The sequence below is a fragment of the Schistocerca serialis genome, chromosome 6 (assembly GCF_023864345.2).
Source record: "Schistocerca serialis cubense isolate TAMUIC-IGC-003099 chromosome 6, iqSchSeri2.2, whole genome shotgun sequence".
Classification (NCBI taxonomy): Eukaryota; Metazoa; Arthropoda; class Insecta; order Orthoptera; family Acrididae; genus Schistocerca; species Schistocerca serialis.
The window spans coordinates 549371870-549385515 of NC_064643.1; the positions used below are offsets into that span (position 1 = coordinate 549371870).

General features: G+C 40.0%; 1 protein-coding gene across 3 annotated transcripts in view; it reads right to left on the reverse strand.

The window, feature by feature from the left end:
* LOC126483734 (tyrosine-protein kinase Src42A) overlaps window positions 1-13646 on the reverse strand; it is a 209971-nt gene that overhangs the window by 78656 nt on the left and 117669 nt on the right. Inside the window, exons 1-2 of one of the 3 annotated variants that reach the window (XM_050106849.1) lie at window positions 1943-1974; window positions 1790-1855 (exon numbers count right to left, since the gene is read on the reverse strand). The exons of 1 other annotated variant lie outside the window; for it this stretch is intronic. In XM_050106849.1, the coding sequence (XP_049962806.1) occupies window positions 1790-1855; window positions 1943-1959 (83 nt within the window). In that variant the 5' untranslated portion in view covers window positions 1960-1974. Of the gene's footprint in view, window positions 1-1789; window positions 1859-1942; window positions 1975-13646 lie in introns of those variants that run through there. One more of the 3 variants, XM_050106848.1, reaches the window with a different exon arrangement.

The following is a 13646-nucleotide window of genomic DNA, read 5'->3' on the forward strand; positions in this document are numbered from 1 at the left end:
CCTTCGCGCAGGTAGTCTCACTTTACTATCGTTAATATTACAATCACATTTCTTAAGGCTTACGAAAAACAGTGACGACAAAGTTTGGATTCACCGCAGCGATGTATCCTGTTACAATGTTGGCCGTAAGCGCAGATCGTCATCATCAACTACATGTCGTCATCATGACCTTACCCTTCGGCTGTAACACCTCATCGACAGAGAGATCATTCCAGACGGGTCACTCTCCTAAATGAACAAAGGTGGGGGGGACATTAGTCCTCGTTGCCTTATCAAAGGAATCGTCACAGCTTTCAACTGAATTTTTTTGGAGCACGCATACAGAACCTAGAGCAAGATACCCTGTCAGCTATCTCCACAACCATCATCACACGAATATTATCACAGACTACAGTCTTACATGTGCTCTGAATGTGAGCTCTCAACTTCCGTCCATTTCGGAATGCATCTTCACATACGAGATGTTGTCCATTTGTTTGATCTTCTTTAGAAGTGTTACTTAATCCGGTAAATCGACTTCGAAGGCCAGTCCTTGGATTTAGTAAACTCCAATTTTTGTCAAATCACACTCTAGCCCTCCTCGTTAAGTGCATTATTTTAATGTGATCGAACGACTGTGGTTTCAACACAGGTCTCACCGGATGACAGCAGTGCCGAACGACAGCTGGGGCACACGTGCGAGCAATGTTTATCACAAAGATACCAGGATACAAGGGAGCCGTTTCCACCACCATTATTAGTTGATTACTAGATGTAAAATGGCTTCTAGCCAAACACGCGCTTAACTACACACGGTTGGTGTTTGCAACACTTGAGGTGACTCGAATGCCAAGAACATTTTACGGTATGTCAAGTAGTCTTCAGTACGCTTAGGTGGCGGATTGCCAACCGAACCATAATTAGCAAACGTGTCCGTGTGTACATTTGGAGTATAACCGCAAGAAAGTACCTACTGCTCTATATGTTTTGCTCATTTGTTCACTAGTTCTTCCATCGTGTCGGAAGAGAAACTACAAACAATAAGATCATCCAGCATTATCTCAACCATATTCAGGTTGCTGTCTTTGATAGTCATTTTTACTACTAATCTGCTAATTATGCAAGCCAAACCAGAGCTGTACACTGAAGACTTTATACAGTTATTTACAAAATTTTAGGTTCTGGCCTGTTTTGCAATCTTCTAACTCGTGGTATGCACTGTATTTACCAAGCATTTAGTTACTGCGCTGAACTTGATGGTACGGTAACGGTTACAAGCTGTTGTACTTGAAATATCCTCAACTCAGTATATTTTGCACATTTCAAATTTTTAATTGAAATAATTGGGCTAAGGGGATATATGTAAACCACACGTTGAGCTAGAGGCCGAAATGGCAATCATTCTATACGCTGCCACAAATTGTAAATTTTTCCAACACTGAACACTATTTCCAGCACTGAAACTACAAAACAGGATTTTGTAGAGAGTAATATGGCTTCTTAAAGCCTAATAGTTTGAATAACTCTGTCTACCTTTCTTCAGGTTCCAGTATAATCCTCCTTAAGTTTACATGTTGTCCTAGCCAATTTGTCTACGAACGATAAATACTAACACTGGCTTCCACCCGCAACATGCAAAAACTGATTGATCATGTAGTGCCAATAATACTGAAGAAATACGATTCAGTGAGACTGCAATACGAGGAAACATTCAGTACTTAAAAATGTGATTTTCCCCCCTTTTAGTCACAGGCCCGGACTGTATCACAAACAAACTTTCTAGAACTAGTAACGTATTATTAATACCTACTTGCCAGTTCCTGACGAAGGCCTTACGAAGTACGCAGTGTCAATGCAAGTCCGTTGGCAGCGACGTCTTCTAGTTAGTTACAACAAGGCAAGTAGGATTACACACGACATTCATACCCTTTCTGGAAGTGACGTTTGCATTAGCACCACTCACCGGAACGTTCCAAGCATTTAGATAAAAGTGAAAGTTCGTGAATCTTTTTGCAGCCAAAAGGTTTACTTATTTTAAGAAGAAATTTCACGAACTACAGCTGCGCACACTCATGCAAGAGTTCGCTTATGCGGAACCGGATCTGCTGAGGTTTACGTCAGCTTTGGCGTTTCACTGGACGCAGTAACAGTTTCCAGTAGAAGTCTTGTGAAACGACTAACGCAACGGTTTTTTTTTTTTTTTTTGAGCTCAAAATTATTTTGATGGACACGTTAAGATAGAATTTAATGATTTCACCTGGAATATATCGAGATGTTCCGCACCTAATGTACCAGCTTGTTAACAAAAATTGCGCGAGCGATTTTTTCGGCATGCGATGGGTACTGTGCAAACGTTGAATGCTAGAACTGGACGGTGAACCTCAAATGACACATCAACTAAAAGCTGGACGTCACGAAGTCAGTTTCAGAATTTGTAATGAAAAGGAAGGAAGAATGGAAGATTAGTGTTTAAAGTTCGACGCGACGATGACGACGACTTCACTAGAGACGGTGCAACCTCTGAGATGTCGTGTTACCTGTCTAAGGTATTGTGTTATTCACACACAACCATTCCCCTCCAGAATGTCTGTTTCTTTCCTTAATCGTAGAAGCATTTTCCCAAAAAACACCCACATTTAGTTAATGTTAGACATAACTGCCTGTAGTAACAATGTATATATACAAAACTTTGTTTCGCAAATTTGTAAACACTATCCCAAAGACTCAAATTTATGTATGTACAAATAATAAAGAGCATTCTTCCTTTCCATAGACAAAAAAGCCCACTAATGATTTTAAAACTTCAGTGAATCATGTCTGGGAAAGATAAAAATTGTGTTTTGCTCATGGTGGATCCTCTCCAAAAACAAATAGAAGTTAAGGTACGTCTGGAAGACCCTGTGTATGCATTTACAACAAGTTCAATCCGCAACTTAAGATAACTGCTTTAATTTCCAACAAACATCGTGCCAAATGTAGTGACAACGAGGTTAAAACACAGCAGGAGCTGGTTAAAATCTCCGTCCGACATCCTAATTTAAGCTTTCCTCGTTCCCACGAAATCACTAGGATCGAATGTTTGGGTAATAGCTTCAGCAATTTAATTCATGTCCATCTGTGCTCAATCTCCGCCTCTAAAAAAGTAAGAGTCAAATACCCTTTTTCATTACTCGTACTCAACACACCCTATTTTTTAGGGCCGCTGTTGCCCATTAAATAGTTAGAGCGGCCAGTAATTAATTTTCTTAGATTTTCGTAATTCGCGAGTGAATTATCTCTCTGTTCATCACGGCGATTCTGAAGTACCTATACGAATCTGGCAATTCTAAACTTTGGGCTAGATATCCACACTCCGCTTTCACGGACGAGGACATGACGTTTTCGATGGAAGCGTATCGAAGCCTGGTGTGACACGTAGCATTTCACAGACCGGAAATATCAAAGTGCAGACAGCCCGCGCACGTCACGAAGCCTCGTTCTACAACATTCCCAGTTCCGCACATGCTGCGACACACAGCTACATTATGCATAGTGGTGGAGGGGGGAAACACGAAATGCTTAAGAATCAATTACGCGATTTCTGTAAATAAATTTCGCAATTCCTGAAAAGTTGCACTTTTCCTAATGTGACTACGCCAAAATCAAGATTGGGCGATTTACTATATAATTAGGCTTCCTCTGTATAGTTTCATCTGCAGTAACGTTGTCATATGAGCGCAATGCTACGGCGAGGGAACTACATTAGGAAATGTGACACTGAAAGTAGCAGGTGAGTTCTGCTATTTGGACAGCAAAATAACTGACGTTGGCTGAAATAAAGATATCGGGAATAGCAAGAAAAGCTCTTTTGAAGAGAATTTATTACTATCAAACGGAAACATAAGTATTAGGAACTCTTTTCTTGAGTTATTTGTTTGCGTGTAATCTTAAACGCAGGTGAAACGTGGGCGACACAGAGACAAGAGGAGAAAATACATTTTTGAAATGTGGTACTAGAGAAGAGTGCTGAAGATCATATGTATAGATCGAATTGGGACTTGACATCCGAAGAGACGGATGGATAGGGCACATCCTGAGGCATCAAAGAACTGTTAATTTGATAATGGAGGAAGGGGTGATAGTTGTAGAAGAAAAACAATGCTTGACTACAGTAACAGGTCCCTTCACCGTGGAAGAACACTGAAGTGGTAATAATTAGAAAAGGGCAAGATAAGGATCCAATGACACCCAAATCCTACAGACCAATTTGTCTTTTGAACGTTCTGAGTGAGATAAATGAAAAACTTTTTTGCAAAAGATTACAAGACCACAGACTGTTACACGAGATCAGACCTCACCACTGTGAGTTTAGGAGAAGTAAGTCAACTGAAGACCCAATTAATAAGACGATTTTGCTAGCGACAGATACTATTGCTACGTACGCTCTAGAGATGATAATCGACACTGCTGGAGCTTTCGATAACCTATGGTGGCAGTCATTCTTTAGTCGCCTTAGGGATTTGAAGTGTTCAGATGCGGCCTTCAACTGCCTGAGAGATTATTACTACACGCGACATGCTTCTTTAACATGCCCGGAAAAGAAAATAACGAAGACAATAACGGAAGGCTCTCTGCATGAATCAGTGTGTGATCCAGAGTCTTGGGATGTAGCACTGAAGCCCATACTACAGAAGTTACATGGCACGAGTAACATAAGCGGACTTGTAGAATTTACATATGATGTGCAGAATAAAATTATGGAAGATAAATGTAATGCGGTGCTCCACGAACTTGACTGGTGCCGAAGTGTTAAATTGTCACTACCACCTAAGAAAACGTACCTCCAGCTGCAAGGGAACCTAGTAACAAAACCCTAAAACAAAATTAAATGATGTAACGATCACGAGAAGGGCAGTAACGAAATATCTAGGGGTATTTCTGGATGAAAGTCGTAACTTTGCACATCACACAGAGGAAGCAGGCAGAAACAGTAACACGTGATGAATAAAATTATAACCATTGCAAACATGCAATTTCGGCTTTCGTTGAAAACAATCAGGGTATACCACCAATCCATACCACCATCAGTCGTAGGATATTATGCGAGCGTTTGGGCTCGCAGATTGCAGCTAGTTAAGTAAGCCTCATTAGGGTGAAGAGTTGAACAAGGAGTGCTAAGAAATTAACGGTCGCCTACTGCACAACCCCCACTGGTGCTTTATTAGCAATTCTAGGAAAATACCCACTGGACTTGGACATTACGAAAAGAGAAGCCTTTTACTGGTTAAAGAAAGGCAATCACATAAATGTGCAAATGGTTCTTGGACTGAGGCCAATTCGAAAACAGTAATAAAAGATCGCATATTACAACTGTGATACAATGAAAGAAACACTTCAGGCACAGGCAGGACATACGAATTTTTCTGTAACGTCAAGGAGAGATTAAAAACGAGATTTTTTAACTCATCGAGTGGATTGATACATTACCTGACTGGCCACGGCCCGTATTTTACGTATCTACACTAAATCAACAGACAGACGAATGGTAGCTGAACCTGCGGCAGTGTGGGCACACCAGAACAAACACTATGGAACCGCGCGTCTACGAAGATGGGTGGCGGGTGATAGACGTCCGGTATTAAGGATGTTGGATCTCAAATCGGCACTAAGGAGCGAGTCGATATGGTGCATCTTGGACGATACTGCAGCCGCAGTATCCAGAAACGCCACGGAAGACTTCACGAAGGTTTCAACCGAAGTCAGAATGCTACCATCCAGGCTAGACAACATACTCTGCAGATCGAAAGTAGGTAATTCTGGTCGGCGACCAGCGAATGAAATAGTTTTCCAAGAATCTACACCGCATTGGTGCAAGTGATCATGGAGGTGTAGATTTTAAGATGTAAGAGTGATGGGTGGAATTGCTTGTTACAGTGGAAACACTGCTGACGTGCTGCCCGACGCCCAAAGAATCCAGCCGACAAATGGCTGTTGACCGAAGGAGTATGAGGGTGGATCCAGTAACGGAAATAACCATCAACAAGCTAAATGCACCACAATAAACGAACAAACACAGAGCAGATTCTGTAGGATTTATAGTAGTATTAGTAGTTGGGTAACTGATTAACGCTTTTATTGTAGTTTTGTATCAGTTGAAATAAAAAACATTATGTCAGAAATAGTCAACACATAAATTAATTACCATCCAAGGAAATGTGACTTGCATGGTCTATTTTAGCTTTTCAGATAATAGGCCGCAATTATGAAGAATGAATAAAATATAGTAACAGGTTCGGACGTATGCAGTGTGTACAACAACAACAACAACAACAACAACAACAAGGGGTGCTGGATCCCCGTACAACGAGCACTCACTCAGTGGGATATTATCTTGCCCTGAGAAGCCCGATCTGTTAGCTACAATCTGCAGAATTGCTGAAAAATCTTTCCCACTGCTTTCAGAAAGTGTAATTGCCTTGAGTTCAGAAAGCATCACTTTAAGATTGTGAATATGATTCGCTACTTATTTGCTCTAATTTATCAAAATGGGTTAGGTGAAATGCGTCCATGTGTTATATGAGAATGCAGGCTTTCTCGGCGAATCTGGATGATGAAATCTTCTCGGGTTGACAGCCGAGTCAATGCGTTGTTCTCCAGCAACGTTTCAGCAAGTTTCTTGCTTGCCATCTTCAGGCGAAGAGGGCAAGCAAGATCTTTGTCTGAAGATGGTAAGTAAGAAACTTTCCGAAACGTTGCTGGAGAACAACGCATTGACTCGACTGTCAACCCGAGAAGATTTCTGCATCCATGTGGTCTCCAAAACAATGTGAGGAAGTTTCTGCCGGCCTAGCCAACATCACGACCATGGCAAGAATGAATAAAACAGAGCAGGGGTTTCCAAACTACGTCGCGGCTCCCATCGACCTTAAAGGTAAGGATGTCGCGATGGTTTCATAAAAATAATGTGGCAGTAACGGAACGACATGCGTGTAAGTGGTAATAGTCGACAAGTAAGTGTTGTTACTATGGCAGGTTAGTAGATGGTAGTCGAATCATATTACGTGACTGAATCGCTTTTTTTTTCATTAAAGAGCAGTTAGAGCTTAGTTTTGTCGAATGCAGATCGTTTTTGATTGTTGTTTGTCTTCTGTGATTTTGACTCTTTGTCAGCAAGAACATATTTTTGAATTTAACTACAAAACGTGAAACTTCAAAAGTACTAAACAGCTCTAAAGACATAAATAGACGAAAATAGAGGAAGTATGAAGATAGTTACTCGAACTCAGGTTTTAGGTGTACTACTGTTGGAAATGAAGACGATAATTTAGTAAACAAGCAATGAGAGTACATTCCCACAAGTTAAAAGAAATGACAAAAAAAAAAAGAATTTTCACTGAGAAAACTAGGATTTCTATACAGGCTCTTCTTTCACCCTACAAAGTTGCCTGTTGTGTAACAGGGAGCAAGAAACACCACAAAATTTCAGCCTCCAGAAAGAAAGTACTTGCGCTGATGACCTCGACGATGAGCGCCCATAAGCCCCAAGCGAAAAAGAAGTTGGGTGTTCAAGATGTACGTTAAGTGTTCCGTGCTCTTCACACGGTTTTAAAAGACGACTTACAACTGAACGAAGAACGGAAGTATATGATTGGGGATCATTTAATTGAACTCAGTGATTATTTTCTGAAGTACTTTCCAGATAAAGTTGATCAGCACGACGAGATGGAAGATAATGTCTAACTTCCATTAACAATTACCTCCGACGAACAAGAGCCATTTACTGATATTTCTTCATACTGTACATTGAAATCTAATTTCTCGTGCGCCTCCGTGTGTGTGTGTGTGTGTGTGTGTGTGTGTGTGTGTGTTGTCCTTAGAGCACGATAATTTAAGTTAGGTTAAGTAGTGTGTAGGCTTAGGGGCCGATGACCTCAGCAGTTTGGTCCCGTAAGACCCTATCACCTATTTACAACTTTTCTAATTTCTTTTTCTCAACGCTGCTTGAGTTTTGGAGCTCGACGAAGCAGGAGTATCCGGAAGTCTGTAACAAAGCTCTACGAGATTTGATATCTTTTGCAACATGCCACTTACGTGCGGTTGGTGTCCCATTACTGGCAGTCATCAACACGAAATATACATCGCGAATGAATCTCGGCCTGAGATTTGAATAACTGCTGCTGAAGACTGAATTTCCTCCTCCTTATTGATTTCGGTACAAGAATGTGATCTGACAACATTAAAAATTATTTACAATATCTTACGTCGACAGTTAATAAAGGAGAAACTACTATTATTAATTTTTTGAAACTAAAGTTCATTTACCCCACAGCTGTCAAGGCGCCAAAAAGTTTGAAAACCCCTATAATAGAGGAAAGTCTAAAGGAATTTACGAATTATTGATTTTTCGTGACAATAACGTCTTTACCCTATCAGCCACCACCACTTTGTACAGCTGTAACCCACGCTGCAAACTTCTCTGGTCATCGTTCAAAACGCACGACAGTCAGTCAGTCCGTCCTCAGTCCCTGAGCTGTCTTCATTTCAGCATATGCAGCTCTGCGTGCTATTTGCTGTATTATTCACTCTGCCAAATCAGACAAGAGAAGATTAATCACCAAGTTCGTGACGAACAGAAACAATGTTATCTTAAGCTCACATACGATCGCCGTTCAACAAATAATGCGTCAATTTTGCTTTCAGCCGTGAAAATACAGCCGCTTTCTGAAAATAACTTCGAGCAGTTAGTTCATGAGCCCACGCGAATAATAAACGGTTGTGAAAACACATTTGACCTCTTAACAACAAATAACCCAGAGTTAATAACGAGCATTAAAACGGGTACAGGGATTAGAGAACAAAGGGTTGTCGTAGCGAGATCGAATATTATAACCCACAAATCCTCCAAAAATAAACGAAAAATATACCTATTAAAAAAAAAAGATAATAATTCACTTTGCGCCTTCCTGAGAGACAATCTCCACTCCACCCAAAAGTGTAGACCAGATGTGGCTTGAATTCAGAGAAATAGTATTAGCAGCAATTGAGAGATTTATACCAAATAAATTAACAGATGACGGAGCTGATCCTCCTTGGTACACAAAACGGGTTAGAACACACTTGCAGAAACAACGAAACAAACATGCCAAATTTAAACAGACGCAAAATCCCCAAGATTGGCGATCTGTTGCAGAAGCTCGAAATTTAGCGCGGACTTCAATGCGAGATGTTTATAACAGTTTCCAAAACAAAAGTTTGTCTCGAAACATGGCAGAAAATCCAAAGATATTCTGGTCGTATGTTAAGTGCATGGAGGTATAAGGAGGGGAGATGCCATGACGTCACAAACTTGAAGCCGACAGAAACCGAGCTCCGCCATTGCAGTTTGGTCAGAAGACTCGTTTCCGATTGTGCTACTGTGTAGAGCTGCTGAAGGTTTTTTCATTTTAAAATGCCGGTTTGCGTTGTTCACGGGTGTACTAACCGTTGGAATAGTGCTACCAAGTTAAAAGGAATCACGTTCCATGCGTAAGTGGCCCCGTTCGTAAAATATTGTCGTTTATATTCGTGAGATGTGCGGCCTTGTTTACGTTTTGTGAAACTGTTTTCTTCTTATTTTATTTCAGATTTCCGATCAATGAAGCTCGTAGGGCTCTGTGGGTTCATATGGTAAGAAGGAAAGACTGGATACCTAACAAATGGAGCAAAATATGTTCCCAGCATTTTCGAGAAGAAGATATTGACCGAACTTCAGTTTCGAGTGTTCGGATCAGGGAAAATGCTGTACCATCAATTTTTCCTGCCTTTCCACCTCACTTACAAAAGGTAGTCTACGTGAAATCAGCACATTGATTCTGAATTCCTGTAAAACTAGGAAATAAACGTACAATGCCAGAAAGTATGAATGTTTTAATTAGGCCTCTAATTTCAGTTGTGTTTTTGTCTATAACCAACAACATGTGCGAATTACAGTGGGATTAATCTATGTAACAATATTTTCATAGTTTTATCACATTTTCGGGCGTAAATTTCTATTTTTATCAAGAGAGATTATGTGTTTTGTGTAATTTTATTTCTGTGTCATAAGACTTTAGGCATTAAGTTATAACTGTCTTAATCTGCTCTTCCTCTTTGTCATATTTAATTTTACTTATTTCGGTCGTTAATTACTTAATCATCCATTTTGGAAAATTCAACAAGTTGAATCAGTATTCTTTGATAATAGTTTCACACCAGTAAGCATTGGTGTCTGTAGTGAAAGAACACTAGTTAAATGCCACAGTAACAACATTGCATTTACTCTTGTTATGGGCAGTGACAAATTATCAATTAGAAAAAAGTGCTTAATTGTGTAAGATAGTTTGTCTAATGTATTATATGTTCACGTGTATATTGCTACTATTTCAAAACATACCACTGAGAGTAAATCGCCCCCCCCCCCTTTATGCAGCTTTTCATAAAGGCAGGTTTCTTACCCTCTCACATCCACAGGTGTTTCTGTACTGTCATTGTAGTGCAAATAAATAGTAACAAGTCCAATCAGAATCTACAAACATTGTAAATGCATTATGAAATGCAAATAATTATAAGTAGGCTGTAAGGTGTAATTGAACAGTTTTTATTTGTTTTCAATCTTTGTTTTCTATAGGAACAGAAGAAGAGACGACCACCAACACAAAGGCAGCAGACATCAAAATGTACAGTTAATTTAACTGCTACATGCAGAACTCAAGATGAAGCCACTGCCAATGGCTTTCAGGCTGAAGCTTCTCATCCTGCTAATCCCACCACATCAGTGAATGTAAATCCTGAAGAAACACCAATTGTGAGGAACCTTAAGAGGGATGTGTCTGTGCTGCTGACAAAAAATGAAAATTACAGGAAGAAAGTCAAAGTTCTTCAACAATCCAAACGCCGTTTAATAAAAAAAGTGGCATGTTTGAGTACAGTGATGGAAGAACTGAGAAAAAAACATTTTGTGGATGAAGACAGTTTAAGTGTTATTGCAAGCATACCTGGAATGCACAAGCAGCTATTGCAACGACAGGCAGCAAAGGCAAACTGTAAGAGTGTACCTAGAACTTACAGCCCTGAGCTACGTTCGTTTGCTCTTACATTAAACTTTTATTCCCCACAAGCGTATAAATATGTTAGACGCTGCTACGACACGTGTCTGCCACATCCGAGACCATTAGCAAGGTGGTACCAGGGTGTGGATGGTGCTCCTGGCTTTACCACGGAGGCATTTGCCATTATAAAGTCAAAAGCTTCTCATCAGGGCCAGACTAATAAAATTCTATGCAGTTTGTTAATGGATGAAATTGCAATCAGGCAACACATAGAATTTGATGGAACACAGTATTATGGATACATAGATATGGGGTCCTCTGTTGCTATGGATAGTTTACCTGTAGCTAAAGAGGCCTTTGTATTAATGTTAGTCGCAATTAATGGGTCATGGAAGCTACCAGTAGGGTATTTTTTGACATGTGGATTGACAGGGGAGCAGAAAGCTCATTTGGTTAAACAATGCATTAGCCTTGCCAGTGCCAGTGGCATTCAAGTAGTGTCTCTCTCGTGTGACGGTTGTGCCTCCAATATGTCTATGGCCAAATGCTTGGGGTGCAATACTGACGTTGATGGATTAAAGACCACCTTTTTTGTTCAGGGTAACAATTTTGAAGTTGCATTTCTGTTAGATCCACCCCATATGCTGAAACTTGTAAGAAATGCATTAGGGGAGAGAAAACATTTTCGGGATGGGCAAGGAAATGTAATTTCATGGTACCTATTTGAACTACTGCATAAGTTACAAGTGAAAGAAGGTCTCCACCTAGGCAACAGCATTACGAGCAGCCACATCAATTTTGTGAATAACAAAATGAAAGTTAGGTTAGCAGCCCAGATGCTCAGCACTTCCGTGGCAGACGCAATGCAGTACTGCTGCGATATGAAGATACCAGGCTTTGAAGATGCTTCTGCTACAATAAAATTTATAAGGATATTCAACTGCCTGTTTGATATATTAAATTCCAGAAGCCTTCTGCAGAATAAGTGGAAGCAGCCTCTGAATGTCCACAATTTCAAGGTTGTTAAAGAATTTTTAATGGAAGCTCAGGCATACATCAAAACACTTACTGTGTGTCAGGGACAAAGAGTTGTGGACAGTAACAGGAAAACAGGTTTCATTGGCTTCCTAGTGTGTATTTCTAGTGCCTTGCACCTCTATACAAAGCTTGGACCACAATCCTCTGCACCTTTGTTGAAGTTCCTCCCCATTTATAAGTGCTCCCAAGATCATTTGGAGAGGTTTTTTAGTGCAATCCGTAGTCGTGGTGGATGGAATAACAATCCAACAGCTCGACAGTTCATATCTGCCTATAAGAAACTCCTGATTCACAATGAAATTCGTGAATCAGACAGAGGCAATTGTATAGCCCTGGAAGAGATCCCTATTTTGACGTACAGTGGTCAGACTATAGAACAACAAATTAATTTCACCACTGAACGTAGGCAATTATTAGATATGGAAACCCATTTGGTGAGCCATGATCATGATTACGTTGAAGCTGAAATGATTCTCTCTGAAGTGGCAACCCATATTGTTGTTTATATTTCAGGATTTGTGGTTCGTCACTTAGAGAGAACTTTACAGTGTGAAACATGCTTGTCAGTGTTGCGAGGGGAAGGGAGTCATACTGCCTATTCTCTTATACACAGAAAGAGTCGAGGTGGTTTGATTTCACCATCTGATGATGTTGTGGACATTTGTATGTGTTCTGCAAAAGTATTTAGAAAATACAGTGCTGGAAATAGGAGGGTTCCTGTGAAAGATCTTAATACTAAATGTGTGTCAGAGGTACTTGGCACTTTTCTGTTCAAGCCTGTGTTTGAGGAATTGGGAGAGCACATGAAAGATCGGCACCCATTAGATAATCACTTGGTACTGCTGATCAAAGCTATTGCGAAAAGGTACCTGCTGACACGTCAGAAACATGCTGCAAAATGTGTAACAGATTCACTCCATGAAAAAAATTGAGAACAGCATACACCAAATTAGTTCTTTTTAAAGGTCAATAAATTTGTGAACTTTGCTTTCCACACTTCTTTCCTCTATGTTATTTAATTTTCCCTTTTAAAGCTGTGTTTGAGGGTACATATGAAAGCTTTACCCCCTTTTGGAGAACATTTCTGAAGTATTTTAATGAGGTAGTGTGTGCTTCTGGTGGCAGTGCATTAACCAGTTTCTTCTACAGGGTATATATAGCCATTGTGAATTTTGTAAAGGGCTGGTCAATTATTATTTGTGACATGTATTTTGATGATGAAATGATTACCTTAATTTGTAGCTATATGTAGTTTAAAGAGTACTGCATTTAGTAATGGAGTTCATTATAATGAGAGTATAGTGGTTTCAGAAGGAAAATTGTGTTTCTTGACTCATACCACTAAGGCTTTCAAGGGCTCATTTGTAAATTGATCCAGGAAATTGGACCACTCCTATGATACACAGCTGAGATCTGAAAGATAGTGTGTGTGTGTGTGTGTGTGTGTGTGTGTGTGTGTGTGTGTGTGTTTTTTCCCCTTCTCATTGTTCTGTGGGATTTTTTATCACCAGTTCTAGCCATACTACTTCATGTTCTGATAGATACATAATATTAAAAAGCCCATTTCATACTTACTTATTTTTA